The following is a 25,937-nucleotide window of genomic DNA, read 5'->3' as shown; positions in this document are numbered from 1 at the left end:
CAATGGAAAGGAAGATTCTTTGAAGATGTTTTTCCCAGTTAGCAGTGTGTAAAATTTAGTGGAGGTATAAACAAAATGGGAAGGTTTTAAAAGGAAGCATACTAGTAGACCAAGGTAGATGCCAATGCATCAGAATAAGAAATGCAAGAAAATATGCCTTGAAAGTAGAAAATGCAAAAAACACAAATCAAATTACAAAATAGTGGGAGTAGGTAGTAATTATTTGTGACAGAACTGTAAAGATTCAGCTAAATGAGTGGATTTATGTAAAAAAGCCAAATTAAATTCAGCATTAATCCCTCAATAGAAAAAATGGCTTGCACTGGGCTGAAGAGAAGCCATCTTGTAGTGTGGATGTTTGAATAAAAGTGATATTGACTGATGAATCATTGGTCTGCATTGTCAAGGAGATCATGTGGGAACTTTTGTCTGGTGCCATTTTAATGAAACATGTAAGGCTATGTCCACAAGTACTTGAAATTAAACTGCTGTGAATGTCTTCGAAAAATCTGCATGTGGCTTTTACTGCATCTTCACCTTCCATTTCGCCTCCCACTTTTAAAGGTGAACATCTGCACTATTGTCAGGTTCCCCAGATACTGTTGACTTTATACCTGCAAATACAAATGGAAACTCAGCAGCTTTTTCATTGCATGTCAACGTAAAACAACTTTCCCACTTATTTATTGTATGGGATGTGAAGGGACAGGGTTGATAGCAGTTATTACCTCAACAGTCTTGAAGTTCTGGACATTTTTCGCATTGCTACACTAAAAAATAATTTAAAGTAATTTTGCAGGATGATAATGCATATGAACTCATGGACATGGCCAGCAAATAGTCTGACTTTCAATTCGAAATTTATAGTATAAATATATTTTAAAAAAATGGTCCAGGGCAAAGCTCCATCTTGAAAAGCTGATCTGTTGACCGCTCTTGGAGACTATTGGAACTCACTTGATGTAGAATATTTATCATGAGCGATTCCCATATAGTGAGAGAAGGGACAGAGCTTAGTGGGAGTGCGGGCCTTTGTGCAGCCTGCCAGAAATGGACATAAGTTATTGCTGAAGTCTGTGCCAGGCCCTAGCTGGACTTCATTTCTGGTGTATGGAGGACCAGAGATGCAACTAATTTATTACGAGGTATCTGCCTCTTAATAAATTAGGCACATCTCGCTCCAGCGCACAGGGATCAAGACTGGCATATGAGGGTGCCAGTCCTGATAAATGTCCCTTGCTGTTTTGTGTCATATCTGTGATTTGTGTATTTGCTACAAAGTAAAAAAAAATTGGGTGCATACACTCTAACTTTGGTGCGTCCATAATTTTGGTTGTAATATTTCTAATATAATTTTGTCGGATTCTAATTTTAAACTGAAACTTCTAGTATCTTCATGGAGCTATGGTGTGTATGATTTAATATTACAGAGTTTCTTTGAGGGGCAGTCTGCATCATGGGATGTTGCCAAGAAAGATCAGAACCGGACAAAGAATAGATACGGAAACATCATTGCCTGTAAGTCTTCTGCATCCATGGTTTTTAAAGGTCCTAGTACACTAGATATTTTCAAACATTGCTGTATGGTTAATGTGTACAAAACATTATTGTGCGGTTAATGCAAGGTATACAATATATTCTGAGCTGGCTAATAAGTTAACCTGTATTGAAGTCTAAGCAGCTAAGCTAACTATATTTAGTACCTACAATATGCAAACAGTGCAATTCCCAGGGACTTCTTCGGATTATTTTTTTTTTTCCTTTTTTGGTTGTGTGCCGGTATTTTTTCCCACCTGAAATTAAAGGAAATGTGGCACGAAAATGACAATAACACATCTCCTCTTTCTAATCTGATTTTATTTTCTGATTTATAGATTATTTTTTTGTCTGTTTTCTGAATATTATTATGAGCCTGCCATCTTGCCTGAGCATTTACAAAGCATAAAAAGAAATTGGTCTGGAGGGGATCCCTTTGACTTCTATGGGAGAGTTTTCTAGGCATGCTCTGTGACCTGTGCAGAGGTCATTGTACAAAGAAAAGTATAGATAAGCTTTGACGATCACCTATTGTGCGTGGTGGATCCTGTCTTATCTATACACAGAGATGATATCTCCTTATTACAGGCAGGTTTAGAAGAATATATAACTGTAGTAAAATGATCTGTACAGACCAAAAAGTGATGCCTATTATTAGGCTTAGTGGCCAGTGCAAAAACTGCAGGAATTACCGTATGTTTTTTGTTTAAATATAGATCGTGACATGGAAAACTAAAAATAACATTAAAAAAATGTGATTTAAGCAATAGGTCATTTTCTGATGGCACATTCCTTTTAAAAGGGTTCACCAGGACCCTGTAAAGAAGTTATTGAACCAAGCAGTGAAAGTTTGTTTTATATGTTAAGTGCCTTTGTGCTGTCACTCCAGGTAGCAATGTACTGTATTTTAGTAGATCCTAAGCTTTCACGGATATAAAATGTGCATTTGTAGTAGGGAGAGATTTCTTGCAAGCTGTGGTCTCAGTTTCTGGCAGAGCTCATAAGGTGCTTATGCGCTCTACACATTTTATCGAAAATGCCAGTTGATGGTTAATGGACTAAAAGATAAAGCATAAAAGGGTAAGAGAGGACGTATTTTGATGAAGAGTACGTAAGGGAAGGAAATGAAGATAAGAATACATGAAATGAATATTGGCATGCCATCTGGTCAAAGTTCATAATGTTCGAATGCAAAGAAACTATTTTACTTGCTTTCTGTCCAAAAAATGGGGAGTCCTAGCGTTGAACATATTACACTGAGGGAAGAAGCCACTTCCTGAATAGACCTCCTTAAAAAGTGTCTGGCCCTTGATTGATCATACTGTAATTGAAAAGTCTTCTCCTGGTAGGCAGCTGGACCTCTACCTTGTAGCATATAGAGTAGGGGACCTGCTAACTGTTGGCCGTTAGAATAATAGTGATCACTTTTCCTAAATAATCCACTTTTTTGCTAGACGATCACTCAAGAGTCATCCTACAACCAGTGGAAGACGACCCGTCCTCGGACTACATAAATGCCAATTATATTGATGTAAGTGATCTTCACCATCTTGCCCCTATTCCTGCATGCCTTGAGCTTTTGGGCTTTGGTATGTGAGTGTTTCTTTTCCGCATGTCATGCTTATGAAAACTGATTGCAAGTGTTTGAAAAGAAGAGAAACTGTACACTTTACTTGTTCGAAGTCTTAGTACTCACTGACATTGTTGTGCTTTCTTTCACACCTGACTTTGGTTTGGGCTGTAGATTTGGCTGTACAGGGATGTAAGTACCACTATATGTGAATAACAGACCCCTACAGTAAACATTCAATTATAGACATTGTCCCAGTTACTTTCTAATTCCGACTAATGCTTTTTACCCAACATCTGTGCATGCTTCACCTGATTAACTTTGTATGGTTTGTCTTATTTTCTTTTGACTTAGTTGTGTTTTGTTTTTTTCTTATTTTACTTTCATGTAGAAAGATATTGTAACCTGCCAAAATAGTCCAGTTTGTTTTGTTTTTTTAAGGTCCCATTTCCCCTAGTAACATTCCATGCTCATTTTTTATTTTGGTTATTTGGCTGCATCATTCTTTATGTTGGAACATATACTAAAAGTTTTTAGAAAATGTCTATCTTGTATTATCTTCTATTACTTTTTGCAGGTTTTGTAATTGTCTACCTGTGGAAAGACTTTTGATTTCACATGATACAGGTGCTTTTGGGGGGTTTATATTACAGATGCAAAACCTGGACCTCTCCTGCCTAAAAAGGGGTTGTGTCACTTCCGCAAATAACAATTTATTATGTAGAGATGAGTTAATAAAAGACACTAATGTGTTGTCATTGTCCATATTGCTTTCTTTGCTGGCTGGATTCATTTTTCCATCACATTTATTCACTGCTTGTTTCCATTATGATGACTAGAGTTGAGCGAAGCGAGCTTGTGATGCTTAATTTCAAGTCTCTTATTTCAAAACTTTGGAATAATACTGTACGGAGTAGGGCTGCAATGATTAATCGAAGTTATCGATAATATTTGGTAACTGGATTCGTTGTCGATGAATCCCATTATCGAATAATCGGCAGATTCGTTGCTATGTGTGCGGGTGTGGGCGGTCAGGCACTATGCCTGCGGGTCCTTAAACTTTAAATCAGCGCATCTTTATTACCTTACAATGAAGCTCCGGTAACAGGCAGAGCGGGGGGCGGTGTAACGTCACTTACTCACGTGACACGCCTGCTCCGCCTGCTTCATTCATAAAGTGGGTGGAGCAGGCGTGTCACGTGAGTGACGTTACGCCACCACCCGCTCTGCCTGTTACTGGAGCTTCATTGTAAGGGACTAAAGATAAGCGGATTTAAAATTTAAGTAAAAGTTACTGCCAGAATAGTCTACTGCTGTGAGCGGCGGCACCGGGGGGTGCTATGGGGAGGGGGATCTGTGGATGACGAAGTCTTACGAGACTTTTTTGAATAACTTTGGTAATTGATTATTACAGTGAAAACCCACTTCAAAACTTGGAACCGTACTCTGCTTTGGTTCCGAGTGGTATCTTGGAACCCAAGCAGAGTTCTGTTCCCAGGTTTTTCACTGTAATAATCAATTACTGATGTTATTCAATGAAGTCACGCGCGACTTCATGAATAACAGACTTCGCTTCATTGGAGGCAGTACATTCTAATGCTGTACGGAGAAGGATCTCCGTACAGCATTATAACCATCTTTTTTTTGTGAAGCAACTTTGGATGTAGCATCAGAAATCGCTTTGCTCATCTCTAGTTACGACCACCCTGCAATTCAGCACTGGTGGTCATGCTTGCACACTATAGAAAAAGGCAATAGCCTATGTGAGCTTCTACGATGCCACCACTTTTTTCTATAGCATGCAAGCACAGCCACTGCTGCTGGATTGCAGGGTGGTCATAACCATGGAAACAAGCAGTGTATGATGTGATGGAAAAATGAATCCATCCAGCAAAGAAAGCAATATGGACAATCACAATACGTTAGTAAGTTGTTTGTATTAACTTTCTCTACATGATAAATGCCACTTGCTGAAGTCACACAACCCTTTTAAATCTGAACCAGAACTTAGGTTACCACAATGTTTTAACAGGGTTCTACTTGGACCACAGGAGGTACACGTGTTGCACCTGATATACAAGCATAAAAAGCACTCTTATTTTGGCCATCTGAATGCAACCCTATTGGCATCCTAAACTAATTGAGCCAGATGGGGGGGCACCTGAATTGCAAAGCAGTACAACTTGCTATATTCCAGTTTAATTGAGTACTTTGAGTCCCCTCTCCAGGAATGCATTTTCTCTACAACAGAAGTTTTACATGGGTAGACAAATCAAATTTGATTTATCCCTGGGGTCAAAGAATAAATGATGAATTTACTGTATGATGGCTGGCAGTCTGACAGAGATGGGACTCCCAGTGATCACAAAAATGAGGGTTCCCTGAGTAAATAGAGTAGTACTGCTCATGTGTGACCACTGCTTCATTCACTTCTATGGGACTGACAGAGATAGCCATGTGCTGTACTCAGCGGTCCCTTAGACAATAAATGGAGCGGTGTTCATGCATGCACACTCGTGCTTCATTCACATGATTCACATTCAGATGATTTTGGGGCCCCTGTTCCTGTGATCACTGAGGGTCTTCCTTTCATAGGAAGAGAACAATTACTTCCAGTCCAAACTGTGTTTTATTATCTAAAGAGGTTTTCCAGGATTAAGTATTGATGACCCATGATCAGGCTAAGTTATCAATATCAGATATTGAGGTGCGACCCCCTGAACCCCCACGATCAGCTGTTTAGGGTATCAACTGAGTAGCTTTCATCACCCGTGTACTGCAGCTCATCTCCTCTTCTTTTGAATGCAGTACCCCGACACAGCTACTGCACAGTGTACAAAGCCTTCTGCTTCCCAGCACTGGCAGCTGCCCAAAATAGCCGATAGGTGGGATGCCAGGTGATAACGTATGCTGAAGATAGGTCATTAATATTGAAGTCCTAACCCCCCCCCCCCCCCCCCCCATTGAATGAATGCATTGCTTTATGCACTATACCTTCCCGTTCAGGTTGCATATAGTCAGAAAACCTTTTCACCTGTTCAGACTTATGACTCTTTGATGACCTGACTAGCATAGTATGCAGCAATATTCTTATCATAAAAAATCACTATTATTGAATTGGATCCTTCAGCATGCATTACAAAATGGATAATTGATCCATCACAGCTCCCAAAAGATTTTTTTTTTAAATATGGATTGGATGCGAACAAAAAACACGGTCGTGTGTCTGAGCTTTAAGGGCTCTTTCACACGAGCGGATGCGGTGCGGGTAATCCGCTGCGTGAAAGCATGCCAAGCCCCGCTCTGGACAGCAGTGACATGGAGCATTAACATGATTTATAATTCTCTTTGCCTCTCTGTGACCTTTTTACAAAAAAAATCACAGTGAGATAACGTTGTCACCGTGATTTTGTAGTATAAAGTTCATAAAGGCAAATAGCATTATCAATCATGTTAATGCTCCGTATCTCTGCTGTCCAGAGCGGGGATTGGCATCTGCTCGTGTGAAAGAGCCCTAAGTGTAGTTATCGGTGGCCAGATATAAGTCTAAGCTCCTATATTTATTTATTTATTTTCTTTTTCAACTCTTTTTCATGGTAGAATTAAAATTTAGCATACAGTAAAAACTGTAAAAAATAAAATAAAATCATGGATTTACCGATTTTTTTTTTTTTTTTTTTTTTTTTTTTTTTTTTTCCTTAATAAAGCAACTACATTTGTCCTTTAGGCCTCTGTCACACACACATTTGCTCTGGTGAGATTGTTTTACCAATAAAAAAAAAAGCCATAAAGCCGTTTTTTCCCCATACCAAATTTGGTGGCATTTTTGTATTAAGGAATGTGTGAGTGGCTTTTCTTTTCAGGTATTTTTCCCTATAGAGGAGGGATTGGAATAAAACCTAAAATTGAGGCCATTGCTTCAACATGCCGAGTTAAAAAAATTGGGGAGACAAAAAACACAACCAAGATGTGAAAAAACGGCAGTAGAGAAGAAATGCATGTATTTCTTACATTCCTGATTTTTGCATAGGCTTTCAGCAATGCTGGATGTGGTATTTTTCAAGCAAAGAATACAAAGTACTTGAAAAGCCACAAAAACCTATGTGTATATCCACCCTTAGGCACTGTTCAGATTTGCTGTTTATGTCAATAAATTACAGAAAAGTAATAGCATGTGTGACAGCAGCCTTATGGACCAGCATTTGATGACCTTTTTTTCCCCTTGCAGGCAGTATATTGTTAACAGTTATGACCAGTGTCGTAGTGCGTTTGCTTCCTTTATCTGTACGGGTACGGCCACTCGTTGCGAGTCTGCTGTGGGTTTTATGCAGTGGATCTGGCCAAAAAGTGGCATAAGAAAAAACACCTGAAATTGACAGGTTTTTGCAGCGGCATGGCTAGCAGCATGTCGGCGGATCTTCAGATGCTTACAATCTTTGCATTGCCAATGTTGAAGGCCACAGGTAAGGCCCACAGCATGAATTGACATGCTGCAGATTGAAAACCAGCGGCAATGCACACCTTTTACACGCATGTGTGGCCGTACCCTAGAGGTTGTGTAAATTGGTTTTATACACCTGACATCTGAAAATGGTTAACATTCAAGTTTCACTGAATAAATGCCCTTTGATATGGTTGTTCTGTATGGTTTTTCTTTGTAGTTAAAACACAATGTATTCATTACCAGATCCATATGTATACAGGAATTGAAGTATTTGACATCCTTATATCTTTACAATCTTATGTTGTAATTGCTAGCTAGCACAAAAGCCAGTAAAGAGAGAGGCTTTCAGTTCTGGATTAGTCGGTCGCTCCATTGTCTTTCTAGAGGTGCTGTCCCTTTAAGGGACACCAACGTTTCAGAGAGGTTTTACACGGTCTAATTTTATATATTGTATTAAAGGATTACATGAATGAAATGTGCACACTCCCTTGTCTGCACAGCATGTTAGATGTGTTATGAGCGGAAATAAAACTGCTGTAAAACCTGTTTACAGACTTGGTGTCCCTTGTGCGTGATGTGTATTAGATGTACATATGCTCCAAATGTGTCCATCCTTCTGTAGATTGGATGAAGCAGCCAGTGATTAGAACGTGCTTTACTGTTATAAAGTTAATTTAGTACTAGTTTCCTCGGAAATGATGCCCTTGATCCGTTGCACTTTTAGTAGCTGTATATGGCTACTGGTCCTCATGCCTGCAGATACCACATCTCCTTGCCTGCATGTAGCTCTGTGTTGTTTTTTCTTGTTAGTTTTTTTCTGTAACTGAGAGCCTCTCATTGCCACATACAGTAGACGGCCACTACTGCCTACAATTGGCACAGTTACAATCAGCTTTAGACAAGATATTGTCAATATTTCCAGTAAGTAACATTAAGGCTGTAATTTATAGTTGTAGATTTATCATGTACAGTAAATTCTTTTCTATTCTTACCAAATTCGATTTGGCTGTGTTTCTTACTGGGTGGTTATGGCCACACGGTGGTGTAAATGCCACGGATTTGCGTACATCAAATTTGCAGTATTTTACAGTACCAGCAGTGTTGGTAGGAGTTTAAGAAATCTCATAGGATATAACTCCTTGGCAAAATCTACAGCAAATCAGTTTTTCAGAATTTCATCAAAATCCACCTTGTGTGGTCATTCTTAAAGCCCCCAAGGGGTTGTCGCACAGCTTGTGTAGCACCTCATTAGCAGATTTGCATATTAGAACAGCGATATCTCTTCCACTCCAATACTGGTTTTAAACAGATATATGGCAGAAACTGCTAAACAGTTTTAAAAGTTTGACAAAATACGACTTGATCTTGGGCTGTTCAGGTGCCGTATACTGTACGTAATTTCACAAAATGAGCGGGTGGTCGAAAATCCACAAATATGTTAAACCAACTTGAGAACCTGTAGACTTATTAGCCATGTTTTCTAGTTTTATTGCACCTATTTTATATATGCTGTATATACAGTTGACAGTCTGTCTTAAATGAATGAATGTATTGTGTACTAATTCCTATAATTTCCTGCTCATGGTCTTGATTAATGAAAGTAGATTACAGACAGTGAACAGTTATTTGCATGTTTTTTCAGGGGTACCAGAGGCCGAGTCATTACATTGCAACCCAAGGTAAGAGAATCTACTTTTATGACAGTTTTTTTTAGTATGCTTTTATTAGAGAACATATACAAAGACATTATTACTGTTTTATAGCGAATGGGTTTTATTGGCTTCCAGTATTGAGTAGTATTTATTTTAATAAAGAGGGATGACCTAACTTTGTGAAGAGAGAGATCTCTACATAATGCCTCTCATGTAAAGCAGTGGAGGGAATTATGCTGTAGGATACCAGTTTGCATAACAGTTTTTGGTCCCTGTTTCGCGCATGTTCTTTCAATAATCTGAAGGGAGATTTTCTGCTGCTCCTCATCTGTTGGGATTCAAGAAAAAGCAGACCGGAAATATCTGTCCTATTGGGTTTATTTCTCCTAAAAATAGATGTCAGGGTAGCATCTAGAAGCTGGAAACGACTAAATGTAGTGTGCATTTTTCGATTGCTTGTTTCCCCTCCAGTTAAACCATGTGTTATCGTTTTTCAGGTCCAGTTCATGAAACGGTGTATGATTTCTGGAGGATGATTTGGCAAGAACAGTCTGCCTGCATCGTAATGGTTACAAATCTAGTGGAAGTTGGCAGGGTAAGACTCTTCACAGCTGGCTTATTTGGTTATCCAGCCCCTTCCATTTTTTTAAAGGCTTACTGCTTCTACCAGTTTTGCCTGCACTGGGCCCCATACTGGATAGTATTTTTTTCACACACAGAAGAGTTGTTCCACTGCAACAAACTACAGTCTATTGTGGTATGTTGTGTTTTTTGCATTGAATTTTGGAAGAAAGTGCCCTATATTCTAACTTAAAGTTACTCATTTATACTGCATTTGGGGTGCATCATAAAAAGAAAGTCCCATGTTTCACTGCACTATTTTTCCAAGATTTGATGTTTAAAATAGCTGATACTGAAGACTTAACTGTAGGGACGGCCATACTGAACGCTTATTCGAATGACCACTGTCTTTTCTGACTACCAAGCTCCTCCCCCCTTGCCCATATACTTGGACAGTTGTAATAGGGATGGGGGAGTGAGTTGCTCCCAGATCCCCCCCCCCCCCAACAAATGGGTTGGGCATACTGAATCCAACTGCCCAATCCTTATCTTCCCAGACATCTGCAAGTCAGGAGACCCTCATACATACAGTTGCAAGAAAAAGTATGTGAACTCTTTGGAATGAGATGGATTTCTGCACAAATTTGTCATAAAATGTGATCTGATCTTCATCTAAGTCACAACAATAGACAATCACAGTCTGCTTAAACTAATAACACACACAGAATTAAATGTTACCATGTTTTTATTGAACACACCATGTAAACATTCACAGTGCAGGTGGAAAAAGTATGTGAACCCCTAGACCAGGGATGTCAAACTGCGGCCCTCCAGCTGTTGCAAAACTACAACTCCCACAATGCCCTGCTGTAGGCTGATACCTGTAGGCTGTCCGAGCATGCTGGGAGTTGTAGTTTTGCAACAGCTGGAGGGCCGCAGTTTGACATCCCTGCCCTAGACTAATGACATCTCAAAGAGCTAATTGGAGTGAGGTGTCAGCCAACTGGAGTCCAATCAATGAGATGAGATTGGAGGTTTTGGTTACAGCTGCCCTTCCCTATATAAAACTCACACTAGTTCTGGGTTTGCTTTTCACAAGAAGCATTGCCTGATGTGAATGATGCCTCGCACAAAAGAGCTCTCAGAAGACCTACGATTAAAAATTGTTGACTTGCATAAAGCTGGAAAGGGTTATAAAAGTATCTCCAAAAGCCTTGCTGTTCATCAGTCCACGGTAAGACAAATTGTCTATAAATGGAGAAAGTTCAGCACTGTTGCTACTCTACCTAGGAGTGGCCGTCCTGTAAAAGGGTTCACATACTTTTTCCTGCAACTGTATAAATTAGCAGATTTAGCTGATGTACTGTAGATCTAATATGGCTTTTCTTTATAGAGAATTTTCTAAAGACCTCTGGTTACTGTTGTTGATATGTAAAAATATTTAAAACCTCAATCACAGTGCTTGTTGGTATCTAAAATATGACACTGTTTTTTATGTGGTTACAGGTCAAATGTTACAAGTACTGGCCTGATGATACTGAAGTCTATGCAGATTTTAAGGTGACCTGTGTCGAAATGGAACCACTTGCCGAGTATGTGATCCGAACGTTCACTCTTGAAAGGGTAAATATGAAGAAACGTTTTCTCTGTGTATCTGCTTTGCCCTTGCCTCCCCCGACCAGATTCATTCTGAGTGTTTTAGCTTGCACTTCAGTCATTCTGAAAAAAGAAAAAACGCAATCTGATGTCACAGTAGCTTGTTTCTTTGAATAAAATACCACACAGTCAAATAAGCCCATGTTGGCGCTTCCTCATGTATAGCATATACCATACGTATATACACTGGGGTCTGAACGCTGGAACTCCACCCATCCAGCAAAATGAGGTCTTGGCTATCTCAGGCTCAATCATAGAGAATTATTTGAGCAGGAAGACACATGCTCGACCAGCCAGTGCTTCAGAACAGGGAAACAGTGGGAGTCCCATCAGTTGGACACCCAGCGATCTGCTAATTATCCCCTATCCTTTGGCACAGCCTCTTTTAAGTATTTGTGTCCTTATTGGTCAAGTAGTACAGACAAAATAAATATATGACAGCTAAAAAACAAGTAAGAAAATATAAAGTCAGACAAGCATATTTATTTTACTCCTGGTCATCATATAATTCTAGACTCTAGAGCAGGCATGCTCAACCTGCGGCCCTCCAGCTGTTGCAAAACTACAATTCCCACGATGCCCTTCTGTAGAATGATAGCTGTAGGCTGTCAGGAAATGATGGGAGTTATAGTTTTGCAACAGCTGGAGGGCCGCAGGTTGAGCATCCCTGCTCTAGAGAAACAAATAATAGATCCTCATAGACTAGAAGTGTAAAGCTTTTTTGAACCAGACAAAGCGGCAATGGCCATATTCCACCAGGGGGCAGTTATTTTTATTTGGAGTGTTCCCTTACTGTTCCACTTGCAGATTTGTTTTAGTCATACCATGTAGTTTTAAGGCATTGGGTAAGATTGACCTTTCTTAGGTCAGTTGATCCCATGTGCACTGGAGTAAGATGCATCTATCAGCAGTCTATCTGGGTGTTACCAGTTGGACGTTTATTGCAAACTACTGGAAATTTATTCATACATTTCCAGGGGTAGTAATAGAGGAATAATCCATATAGTCATAAGAATAGATGCTCCAGAATTATTACATGGGGAATACAAGTAGTTACTAAAAAAATAAAAATATGTCAGGAGAGGTTACAGGCCCACATTAAGGCCAATTCCAGAAGAGCGTGTTCAGTGCAGCAAACGCTGCCTGTGGATTGTGATATCTCTGCCCTATCTTGCATCTACTGAATTGTACGTCAGTACAAATCATTAGAGTTGAGGTCAGACAGGAAAACACAGCATTATTAATCATTATAATGCTGTGCAGTGTCCATAACTAGAAATCATGCTCCCACGCGGAACATGTATTCCGCAGCGGACACACACTTCTGAAATTGGCCTAAGAGGCTCTTAATAAATAATAAAACATTTTTTTGTGCAAATGATGCACGTGTCAAAATGTTTAACTTTTTAAGCTAGTATTGTTGTGTAAAGCCAATGATAAATTTCCCCTGTTATGTTTTCATGTGCAGTGGAGAATAATTTTAAGGCTAAAATCGAAATTTCAGCGATTTATTTTTATTTGGTTAACTATTACGATAGTAAAAAAAAAAACAATAAAAAACTCATGGCTGATCCGATTTCAGATGTCATTTCTCTAACTGCTTCTAATCAATGATTTAGTCATGTAAAAAACTAAAGATTCATTATATATCTCTTTACATGTTTAAGGCACCGATTATAGGTCCATACCAACATTCTTCTCATCTTTTTTGGAGCAAAGCCTCTCTTATGGCTCTTCATAGTCAATGACCCCTCTTAAGTTTACTTGAAATAGCATTAGAAGATACTTCCACTTACTCATAGGAGCCTGAATTAAATGACCTACCTTGTTTTCCAGACTATAATGGCTCCATGCCTGTCCTATTCTCCCAGAATGAGATGTAATGCGCATACTTGGAGCGAAATACATAGCCGCAAGGGTATATTGACACGCAGTGCAAATGTCTTTGCCTGTGCCAATTACCCGAATGTATCTTGCAGAAAACTTTCCCATTCAGAATGATGGGATTGATCTTCAGGTGCAGAAATGTCTGCAGCAAGCCTGGCATATGTGAGTAATACAGCCATGCATATGCACTATAGTAAACACTCAAGTTTGGATTGGTGGAAAGTAAAATTCCGCCCTACTGGTACCATTATAAACAGATTAGGTACTTTATTATAGAGTTATGGTACTTTATTATAAATTATTATTATTACATTTTAATAAGATGTTCATGTTGTCCACAATACGTAAAGTGTCCGCAATAGATTTCTACTAGTTTCCTTCTATGGGAAGAGGGTGTCGCTGCAGTACTTTCTGCAGCATCCACTACTTTTCACATAATATACTGCACTTGTAGCTTCTTATTCTTTTGCCGCGTGCAGCGTCCCTTGAATGTTTACCTTCCTGTGGATTAATTATTTGTTACGGCTCTCTCGACGTTTGTTGCTTGTGGTGCAGCCAAGCAAAACAGTGAAGTTAGGTTCTTTCTCCTGCAGATAGCGGTTTGGTGGAAATTGATTGCTTGATAGCACTATAAAATATCCTGGAATAAAGCAATCATTTGCCGTCAACCCGCTCCCTGATACTATAACTCAGGACACAGTGAGTGCTGGAGTGAAATAAATGTAGTAATACATGTACTAACGGCACTTTCTTCTTTCTTTTTCCATCTTGGGCCTGGAAATATATAGTAGACATTTACTTCTTTGTCTGTCAACCCCTGTACAACAATATCTGAATTTCTTCCAGAGAGGATATAATGAAATCCGGGAAGTCAAGCAGTTCCACTTTACTGGTTGGCCTGACCATGGAGTACCGTACCATGCCACTGGACTGTTGTCCTTTATTCGAAGAGTGAAAATGTCCAACCCTCCAAGTGCTGGGCCCATTGTTGTGCATTGCAGGTTAGTATTTGGAAGAAAGGGCTAGTACATGATTTTTGGATGACTCTGCTGCTAAATTTTCAGTACTGGAATTATGCAATGGATTTATGTGAAACCCTCCGCTGCACAAAACACCCGAATTGGGCTGGTTTTTGCAGGGCTATTGCTGCAGGAATCGCAACCGGTCTTCCACTCATTTCAACCTTTGCATTTCAGAAGTTGAAAGTGGTCTGTAAATCCTACAACATTAATCGACATGCTGAGAATAAAAAAAAAACCCTCAGCAAAAGCCAGGTTACACTGCTAATAATTCAGAGATTGTCACACTCAGGATATTTAAGCACAAATCCGTTAGGAAATTGGTTCAAATCCAGTTCCAGAGCAGTCAATGACCATGAAGTCCATACACCCCTATAGTTTCGCCATCTTCTCGGCTTCTTCCAGGGCATCTTATTTTAAAGAGTTGCTTCATCCTGGATTTTTAATCTAATGTGGTTAACAGTGTTTGTCAGATCATTGTGGTCATTGACTGCTGTGAAATTGCAGTGGAACCTGTTTCCTAATAGATTTGTGTTTTAAATATTAGGCGTTTTCTGAATTATTGAGATTTTTGATGATTTTGGACACTATGCTTTTGTCTGTTGCACATGTACCTGTGAACTCATTGTTTTTATATTACTTGTGCTTTTATATTTCAGTTAATGCTGCTGTTTATTTCTGCAGAGTGTGGATGAGATTTCTAGTACTCTAAAACACTGCAGATTAGCCAATGTTGATGTCCATTGTGAATGTACCCTTAGATTGCAGTGTCACACATGAGGCAAGAAAGGCCTCATACACACGACCATATCAGTTTTGCCGTCTGGAAATTAAAGATCTGCAAAATATGGGTGCGTCCATATTTCTTTAGTGGACCTGTTGATTTCAGTGGGTCCATGGTCCGGACATATGGATCCTGAAAGCACACTGATGATCTGTGTGCTTTCTGCATCCATATGTCCATTCCACAAAAACGTAGAACATGTGCTACAGACGTGGACAAAATTGTTGGTACCCTTTGGTCAATGAAAGAAAAAGTCACAATGGTCACAGAAATAACTTTAATCTGACAAAAGTAATAATAAATTAAAATTCTATAAATGTTAACCAATGAAAGTCAGACATTGTTTTTCAACCATGCTTCAACAGAATTATGTAAAAAAATAAACTCATGAAACAGGCATGGACAAAAATGATGGTACCCCTAGAAAACACAGAACATAATGTGACCAAAGGGACATGTTAATTCAAGGTGTGTCCACTAATTAGCATCACAGGTGTCTACAACCTTGTAATCAGCCATTGGGCCTATATATATGGCTCCAGGTAATCACTGTGTTGTTTGGTGATATGGTGTGTACCACACTCGACATGGACCAGAGGAAGCAAAGGAAAGAGCTGTCTCAAGAGATCAGAAAGAAAATTATAGACAAGCATGTTAAAGGTAAAGGCTATAAGACCATCTCCAAGCAACTAGATGTTCCTGTGAGTACAGTTGCACATATTATTCATAAGTTTAAGATCCATGGGACTGTAGCCAACCTCCCTGGACGTGGCCGCAGGAGGAAAATTGATGACAAATCTAAGAGACGGATAATCCGAATGGTAACAAAAGAGCCTAGAAAGACTTCTAAAGAGATTCAAGGTGAACTTCATGCTCAAGGAACATCAGTGTCAGATCGCACCATCCGTCGTTGTTTGAGCCAAAGTGGACTACATGGGAGACGACCAAGGAGGACACCATTGTTGAAAACGAATCATAAAAAAGCAAGACTGGAATATGCCAAACTACATGTTGACAAGCCACAAAGCTTCTGGGAGAATGTCCTGTGGACAGATGAGACAAAAATCGAAGTTTTTGCCAAGGCACATCAGCTGTATGTTCACAGACGAAAAAATGAAGCATATCAAGAAAAGAACACTGTCCCTACTGTGAAACATGGAGGAGGCTCTGTTATGTTCTGGGGCTGCTTTGCTGCGTCTGGCACAGGGTGTCTTGAATCTGTGCAGGGTACAATGAAATCTCAAGACTATCAAGGAATTCTAGAGAGAAATGTACTAGCCAGTGTCAGAAAGCTTGGTCTCAGTCGCAGGTCATGGGTCTTGCAACAGGACAATGACCCAAAACACACCGCTAAAAACACCCAAGAATGGCTAAGAGGAAAAAATTGGACTATTCTAAAGTGGCCTTCTATGAGCCCTGACCTCAATCCTATTGAGCATCTTTGGAAGGAGCTGAAACATGCAGTCTGGAAAAGGCACCCTTCAAACCGGACACAACTGGAGCAGTTTGCTCATGAGGAGTGGGCCAAAATACCTGCTGAGAGGTGCAGATGTCTCATTGACAGTTACAGGAAGCGTTTGATTGCAGTGATTGCCTCAAAAGGTTGCGCAACAAAATATTAAGTTAGGGGTACCATCATTTTTGTCCATGCCTGTTTCATGAGTTTATTTTTTTACATAATTCTGTTGAAGCATGGTTGAAAAACAATGTCTGACTTTCATTGGTTAACATTTATAGAATTTTAATTTATTATTACTTTTGTCAGATTAAAGTTATTTCTGTGACCATTGTGACTTTTTCTTTCATTGACCAAAGGGTACCAACAATTTTGTCCACGTCTGTATACTTACACACAAAACAAAAACCCCTTGAAGTCAATGAGTCCACAAAAAATGTGAATGCAGCACAGACAATATCTGTATATTGCAGATCCGCAAAATATGGTCGAGTGCAGGAGGCCTATAAGAAATCATGTTCCGGTTATAACTGTCAATAACCATTGTGAAAATTCACTTATGTTGGAAGTTTTTGTAATCATTTGGTTTGCATGTTTTCCTATAGAGATCAAAATGTTCTTATTTTCATAAGAAAGCAAGGGATCTGGCCAATGCTGCATGTTAATTGAAATGGAGGCAGGAGGGTTAACGCGCACTGTGCACAAAGAAGTTGTAACTTTTCATGTAACGTTTTGTGACTTTGCAAACTTTACGCCAGGGATGTTTACCAGCAAGACATCCTTATGTTAATTTAGGTTGTTGGGCTCATTTGCTGCAAAGTACAAAGTTAAATCAGTCTCTTCCAACAATGTAGATGTTCTGCCACGCTTTTAGATGCGAGTCGTTCAAAGCTCCATGTTTGCCTAAACACTGGTGTCACTCTGAGGCAATGAGATGGCTGCATTAAATAACCCAGAGCAGCACTGTTACTTACATTTCCTTGAAAGAAGTGGCTGGAGAATGCACTTGTAATAAATCAGACCTCGGAGTGTGCTTCTCCTCTTGTTTTATTCAGACAGCGGCTGGTGAAGAGTAAACAAATAGCTGTGCTGAAAACCTCTTGGTATTGATCTTCCATGATTGAATGCTGGGGCAGGCAGGGTGGAGAGTCAGAGCACAGCCCGTTATCTTCTGCCTGTGCTAGTCCTACTAATGAGAACCAGGGATGCAATACGTGGGATGTAACCCTTTGTCCACCACAGTCTGCTTTCCCCTGAGTCCATTATCTGCCAGATTCCTAGCAACATACAGTATTTTTTTTTCTTCTTCACAAGTCTTCTGTTTTAAAATACATTTTTCTCTAATTGTCTTTCATATCAACATAGCGTGTACTAGGAAAACAGTGCCGTGTCAGTGGAGAACAATAGGCACAAATACAGCTCTTACCTATTCCAAAGCACTCTACAGAGATTGTCACCACTCACATCTGGGACTCACTAAATTCTAACTTAGGCTACTTTCACACTAGCGTCACGGACCTCCAGCAGGCTGTTCCGTCGGGTGAGCAGCCTGTCGGATCCGTCCTGCCGCTAATGACCGTGTGCCCCCAGACTGCCGCTCCGGTGGAGGCACGGCGAGAGGCTGCCAGAATAAATGTCGAACATGTCGTCGTAGTTTTATTCCGGCAGCCTCTCTCCCTGCGTCCGCCGGAACTCCGCCCCCATTATAGTCAATGGAGACGGAGCTGCAGTCCGGGGGCACACGTTCACTTAGCGGCAGGACGGATCCGACAGGCTATTCACCCGACGGAACAGCCTGCCGGAGGTCCGTGCCGCTTGTGTGAAAGTAGCCTAAATCTGCCTGTATGTTTTTCAATGTACATGATGCCATAAAATTGAGAAATATGATAAGGAGACTGTGCACAAAGTTAAAAGGAACCAATCTATTTGTTCATGCTGTGCACATAAGTTGATCTTGGTCTCATGAAACCACATGACATGACATGGTTCCAGTAATCCATGTCCTTGGTCTTCAACAAACTGTATGCAGGCTCTCTTGTGCATCATCTTTAGAAGAGGCTTTCTTCTGGGATAACAGCCATGCAGACCAATTTGATGCAGTGTGCGGCGTATGCTCTGAACACTGACAGGCTGACACCCCCCCCCCCCCCCACACCTCTTTAACCTCTGCAGCAATGCTGGCAGCACTCATGCTTTTTTTGAAAAGACAACCTCTGGATATGACACTGAGCATGTGCACTTAACTTGTCTGGTTGACCATGGTGAGACCTGTTCTGAGTGGAACCTGTCTTGTTAATCCGCTGTATCGTCTTGGCCACCGTGCTGCAGCTCAGTTTCCGGGTGTTGACAATCTTCTTATAGCCTAGGCCATCTGTATGCAGAGCAACAATTCTTTTGTTCAGATCCTCAGAGTTCTTTGCCATGAGGTGCCATGTTGAAGTACTAGTGACCAGTATGAGAGTGTGTGAGAGGGATAACACCGAATTTAACACACTTGCTCCCCATTCACACCTGAGACCTTGTTACACTAAAGGAGTCGCATGACATCGGGGAGGGGAAAATGGCTAATTGGGCACAATTTGTCCGTTTTCACTTAGTGAATGTTCTCACTTTTATTGCCAGCGGTTTAGACATTATTGGCTGTGTTGAGTTATTTTGAGGGCACACCAAATTTACACTGTTATACAAGCTGTACATTGACTACTTTACATTGTATCAAAGTGACATATCTTCAGCATTGTCCCATGAAAAGATATAACTAAATATTTTCCAAAAATTTGAGGGGTGTACTTACTTTTGTGAGATACTATATAACAGTGCTCCAGACAAAAAATAAATAAACAGGAGCCATTGGCTCCTAAACTGAAAAATTTAGGAGCCAAATTGAAAATATATATAATTATAATTGAAGAAAAAAAGACTTGGAGAAGATCCGACTCAGGTCACAGTAATGAGCCAGCACTATATATTAGGGGTCTCACGATACCAAAATTTAGATTTGCTTTCGATACCATAAAAAAGACATCATTCCGCATTTTATGGAACGTCCGGACAATAATAAAACAGAAGGACCTATTTTTGTGTGGGTCAAGGTGACCGTTATTATTACCGCATAGGAGATATTTTTTTATGTTTTAATAATTTGGACTTTTCGGACGTGGCGATATGTAATATGTTTATTGTTTATATAAGTAAAATTGGGAAAGGGGACGATTTATACTTTATTTTATTTTTTTTACACTTTTTATTTGCTAACTTTCCCTGCTGCTGCCCTGGGCTTTGTGCACACAGCAGCAGAGAGCTTACCATGGCAGCCTGGGCTTCAGTCGTCCTGGCTGCCATGGTAATCGATCAGAGCACTCCGCCACCAATGTTTTTAATACTGAGATTGAGGGGCGCACTGCGCCACCACCTGAGGGGGTTAACTGCCACGGATTGCAGCTACCTGTCATAGAGGTCGGGTGCCGGCTATGCGATTCTGCAGCCAGCACCCGCCTCCTGTATTTGAATTAATGAGTGAGTTAACATTGTTTGTGGCGCAGTGGCCACAGCCTCTCCCCTCCTATTCACCTCTGTCTTTTCATTAGTGGCAGTGACACAGGGGGGAGGGAGAGACTGCTTCCTTCTCCCCTGTGCGGCCTGCGGCGGGGCAAGGAATTATTGGCTCCCATGCCCCGCCACAATATTCAGCTACAGCGCGTCAGTCCTGTCGCAAATGGCGACAAGGCTAAAAAGTCTTGTCGCCATCTGCAAATTTTAAAACGCATTAGCGACCATTTTGGTCGCCATCTGGAGCGCTGTATAAATTGTGGTTACCATATTTTTTGCTTTTATAAGACGCATTTTTTCCCAAAAAAAGTGGGAGGAAAATGGCTGTGCATCTTATAAAGCGAATATTAGTGAGCACTTCCATTATGGAAGCACTCACTAGTATGCATTAGGTGCCTGGAGCCGGGAGTGAAGCACTACGAGCGCTTCCGGTACTCACCCTCCTTGGTCTTCCTTCCTGGGGCTGGCGCTGCACTGTCCTGACCCCGTACAGAGTCACGGGCTGTAGAAGACATGGGAGCGCTGTCGGAGATGGAGAGGGGCCGTGGAGCAGGAGAGGTAAGAGGCGTTTTTAATTTTATTCTGATCTGAGGCGTCATGGTTCTGGCAAGGAACTCTGTGGGGTCTGACAATGGGGGCTGATCTGAGGTCTGATGGGGGTCTCAAATAAAGGGCTGATGGGGGTCTGATACAATGTATTGATATTTGAGGGTCAGATCTATTTTCCTCCTATAAAACCTGGGCTGCGTCTTGTCATAGGGTGCATACAGTAATTATAACTTGTTTTGTTCCTTCCCTGCTCATTCTATACTTAGGAACCAAGTGGGTGGTCATATTAGTGATTGACAGCAATCTCTGTATACCTTTCATAGAGGAAGGCTGTCAGTCACTAATCAGACCACCCACTGAACTCCTAAGTAAAGGGAGAGCGGGGATTGTAATAATGAATGAAATTCAAGTTTGTTTTTCTCACAAAACTCTATCAATCTGCTCAGCACCTCTTGCACGATAGAATTCTGTCTACAGATTGGATACCATATTCCCTTTAAGAAACATTTTCCCTAGAGTAAAGTTTAGTGCTGTAATCAACATTGTTTCCTGTTCCAAAAAATGGAATTATGTCCAGGCTAGTCTGTGAGAAAAGTCAGATGAATGGCTATTATGGATAATAGCAGATCTGAGGCCTATGTCAGTAAAGTGCCATCATTTTCCAAAGTCCTATATACTCCAATATGATGTCGGTGAAAGCTTTAGACATAGAACTGCAGTGAGTCAGAGAAAATGATTGCTAGGGGAAAATAAAGCAAATTCACACAGAACAGTTTGTATACTGTAGATCCACAGTCCATGGATTGCCACCTTATTCTCATTTCAGTCATGTAATACATTTGAATTAACTGGAAGGTTGCTTTGACTTTATTATTATTATTTTTTATCCTAATGATCTTTACCAAAAGACATACATTTCTCTGGAAAAGTTCCTGGCGTTTTTAGGTTATATTAAAACACTGTAACATGAGAAAACATGCCTAATGGATAGGTAGTATAAGAGATGTCTTGGTATGTGCAGTTTCATCATTGTAATTAAATCATTGTATCTATATATTTCCTAGCGCTGGCGCTGGCCGAACTGGCTGTTACATAGTTATTGATATCATGCTGGACATGGCAGAGCGGGAAGGAGTTGTAGACATCTATAATTGTGTCAAAGCTTTACGTTCTCGCCGAATCAACATGGTCCAGACAGAGGTAAGTAACTTCTTTCCAATTAACCTATTTCATGTGCATGTGTCCAATATAGCAGTTGCTTCTTCTCAGTTAACTTAATGTCGAGGGGTCCTGTATCCACTGGTATGTAATTGGTGGCATCATGAGAACTGAGCCCCACTTATTTATCCTGTGTCTACAGGAGCAGTATATCTTTATCCACGATGCCATCCTAGAAGCATGCTTATGCGGAGAAACTGCCATTCCAGTCTGTGAATTTAAAGCAGCATACTTTGACATGATCAGAATAGACTCCCAGACCAACTCGTCACATCTCAAAGATGAATTCCAGGTATTATCAGTATGTATTCTAGGCTTCTCTCTTTTGAATGTCTTACAAGTATTTCCAATGTTAATTGTGTGTCCTTTAAGATGTATTTAGCAATGTGAGGAAACAAATTCATTTTAGCTAGGCACATATAAATTACCGACCCAGTGCTGTAATCCTAGTACACATTAGAAGTATCCAGCTAACATGCCACTTAGGAAAAACAAATGTTTCTCTTTTACTTTAACATGAAGCTCCACTTTTGTTAATCCTTTCAAGAATAGACTTGTACATAATTTCTATATCTTATGTACAATATAGTGTCCATAGAGAATCAGATGAACTGAGCTTTGGCGACATAGTTTTCATATTCTTGGCATAGAAAAACTGCCTCTTTCTTACTTAGCAGGATCTCTTTTGCTTACTAAAAGAGCCATCAGTGGCAGTAAACAATGGCTTTCCCCTAAAATGGAGCTTTACTTTAAGTGGGTTAGAGGAAAATCCTAACCGTTTGTGGATGTTAGACATAAATGTGTTTACACTGATTCCTGACCTAGTTTGGTGTGTCATGTGCATGTCATGAGTAGTTGTCCTGCATGAACATTATTAAAGACCATTTATATTATAGATGCATCTGACTGTAAATTAAACATCGGAATAGCTAGTCAGCAAATTGTTATATTGAAGTCCTTGTGCTGTTGTAATTAGCATCAGCATGCTCCGATATACAGAAAGATCTATTGTCCACAGGCAACCAGCAGTTCTGGCCCAGCTTATATCAACCAAGTGGTTTTCATTATGTTGTTTACTTCAAATTCCAGTCTATTTCAGTTTTCTGAGTTAATTCTACTTCCAAGAAATATTTAGCAATTTCTGGCTTTCTATTAAGTGAAAGATTTTTGCCAGAACGTTGTACACAGACTAGTGCATAATGTAACTCCACTTTTACCTATCTTCTGACGTGTGTCAATATGTAGGAGTACATATATTGACTCGCTAGACTCTCTGGTCCTCTTTTTATCCTAGAGATTTGCATATCTCTGAGCTGTTCTAACAGCTTTCAAGCAAACTGTATACAATAGCAGTAGCGTCCCCACCGTAAAAAGCTAAAAGATCAAGGCACTTAGTACTGTAGATTTCAGGCCCCTTTATTTTTGCAGTTTGGGGACATCCCAACTCATGGCCATCTTCAGACTCGTGTCCAGACCACGCTAGCAAGGTGGGGCATGTAATCCAGTATACAAGGTGCAAAGAAAAAAGGAGTTAGAGCACATTTGTTTCCAACAATAGAAAGTGACACATTTTCCAAAGTTGAAGAGAAAACTTTGTGGCGCTCTTTTGTAGGTACACTACTGGAAGTCGGGTTCCCACCCCGTGAAATCAAGAAGAATGCAAACTCCAGTTTATGCGATTTGATGAGTTGTATTTAATAGGAAATGCGGTAAATCATATATGCGTGACGTTTTGGCCGCAATCCGGCCTTCATCAGACTATTACAATAAATACTAAATATAAAGAGGGTACAATATATATATATATATATATATATATATATATATATAGTGTCAGATATTATGATCGTGCTGAGACGGTAGTATATATATAATATATTATGTAATATACTACTGTCTCACCATGATCATGATATCTGACACTATATAATGTACCCTCTTTATAAACTGGAGTTTGCATTCTTCTACATTTTCCAAAGTTGTCAGGCACATTATTCCTCGTGTCATAGGCATGGAAAGTACTGTTTGTGTTCTCTACATCTAATTCATACATCCCTCCCTAATACGATAATGCTGAATTTCTCTCTAATCAAAGCAACCTGGATAGTTCATAAAATAAGCAACCCTGACTACCCCACGAGCACAACATATAGAAGGCTCCTCAAGCTTTCTGGAGATTCAGTGAGCATTTTAAATGATGTCTGTGATTAAGGCAGCAGAAATGTGTACAAGTCTTCCCCACAACTTCTCCCCTTCCCTATTTACTTGGTTATTACCAGCTTCAATCCGTTCTGTAGTCAGCACACTCATTTTAAAGAAAACTGCTGGATGTTATCCACAAGCTATTTTATAAAACAGCAATGCTTTGCAAATCTTTTTATTAACTAGCACATTTTTCTTACCCATGCTTCCAAATTCCCTTAGTATATGATTTATGTTTAAATAGATCTAACTGCTTTGAAATGATACTGTACTGTGAACTGCTTACTATGTAATGGATTCATTAAATGGTCATATATATATATATATATATATATATATATATATAATAAAAAAAAGTGATAGTATTACCATTTTGCATTTATCTTTCTACACTCTATAAGAAAGGCCCTTTCATTTTTGTCACAGGTTTGACAGTATTAAACTCCTACTAGACCTTTTTCTGGCTGTAAGGCACCAATGCTGTACCTGCACCAGAAAATCCGGCATGCTGTGACCTACCCCTTAGGCTACATGCACACATCCGTATGTGTTTTGCGGTCTGCAAATTGCAGATCCGCAAAAAAAAACAGATGACGTTCCGTATGGCATCAGTTTATTTTTTTTGCGGATCAGTTTTTTTGGCGGATCCATTGTAATAATGCCTATCCCTGTCCACAAACTAGAAAAAAATAGGACATGCACTATTTTTTTTGCGGAGCAACTGAACGGACATACTGATGCGGACAATTGAAATTAATGGGTCCGCATCCTATCCGCAAAAAAAGCGGAACGGACACTGAAACAAAATACGGTCGTGTGCATGAGGCCTTAGGTGTCCCACCTCAGTAGACGTTTGCCAGCCAAAAATTGATGGCTTCAAGAGGGCATTAGCATGACTGTTCATTTCAGGAACATGTAGGCAATAGTGCAGACTGACACACTCCCAATGGACAAGTCCTTTTTTTTTTTTTCCTTTATGTCTTGGATTATTGTTCTGTTACTACTGTCCTCCTCATTACAACGTCTACATCTGGTACATGATCTAGTCCAGGGGGCCTGTACAAGCAGCAGTCATTAGCAGATGCATGAAGTTACCGCTAGGCAAGGTGGATTGATTTTAGCTACATATAAATAGCAGGCCAGTTGATCGTCTTTCATAAGATCACAGAGACTTTTGAATAGAAAGGTTTACACACACTAATCAGAGTAACAGTTTTCGCCAAATTACTTTATTATTCAATTGTTTTTAACCCATCAGTATCAGTATACAGCCTTCTTTCTTGCGAAGGTTAAGCAGTTTTAGCACATTCTCCTGTCACAAAAACCACTGGGGCAGCACGGTGTCTCTAATGAATCTCTCTCCTGCAGACTCTGAATTCTGTGACCCCAAGATTACAGGCCGAGGACTGCAGTATAGCCTGCTTGCCGAGGAACCATGACAAGAACCGCTTCATGGACCTGCTGCCGCCTGACAGATGCCTGCCTTTCTTAATTACCATAGATGGGGAGAGCAGCAATTACATCAATGCTGCGCTGGTGGATGTAAGGAGACCTATCTCTCTGCTTGATGTGTGTAGAGAACAGGAATAGAGCCTGATACACCGTGATTGATGGACCTGCTCTGCAGAATATTCCAAAACTAATGGGCAGTAATTAAAGCCCTGTTGCCGTTGACTGAAATTGAATTCCCATGAAATGTTGGCTAGTTGTTTGTCACTTTCAGGGTTCAGCTCTTGTGGGAATGGTGCCTTCACATGGTCCATTTATTTGCGATCTAGCTATTAATGGAGAGCTTAGTACCATTCAAGGTTATCAAGACACAGTCTACAGATCTGTTTGAAGCTTTAAGGTCAC

General features: G+C 40.1%; 1 protein-coding gene across 4 annotated transcripts in view; it reads left to right on the top strand.

Annotated features, from left to right (window-relative positions):
* Positions 1–25,937, top strand: part of PTPRK (protein tyrosine phosphatase receptor type K) — a 348,184-nt gene that overhangs the window by 308,473 nt on the left and 13,774 nt on the right. For 2 of the 4 annotated variants that reach the window (XM_044291903.1, XM_044291905.1), the window contains 9 exons: positions 1,431–1,518; positions 2,991–3,067; positions 9,193–9,229; positions 9,700–9,797; positions 11,270–11,386; positions 14,153–14,307; positions 21,728–21,863; positions 22,024–22,182; positions 25,452–25,625. In XM_044291903.1, the coding sequence (XP_044147838.1) occupies positions 1,431–1,518; positions 2,991–3,067; positions 9,193–9,229; positions 9,700–9,797; positions 11,270–11,386; positions 14,153–14,307; positions 21,728–21,863; positions 22,024–22,182; positions 25,452–25,625 (1,041 nt within the window). The remainder of the gene's footprint in view (positions 1–1,430; positions 1,519–2,990; positions 3,068–9,192; positions 9,230–9,699; positions 9,798–11,269; positions 11,387–14,152; positions 14,308–21,727; positions 21,864–22,023; positions 22,183–25,451; positions 25,626–25,937) is intronic. The other 2 variants (XM_044291906.1, XM_044291904.1) reach the window with 1 other exon arrangement.

The sequence above is a fragment of the Bufo gargarizans genome, chromosome 4, assembly GCF_014858855.1.
Source record: "Bufo gargarizans isolate SCDJY-AF-19 chromosome 4, ASM1485885v1, whole genome shotgun sequence".
NCBI lineage: Eukaryota > Metazoa > Chordata > Amphibia > Anura > Bufonidae > Bufo > Bufo gargarizans.
This window is presented reverse-complemented; position numbering and strand designations above follow the sequence as displayed.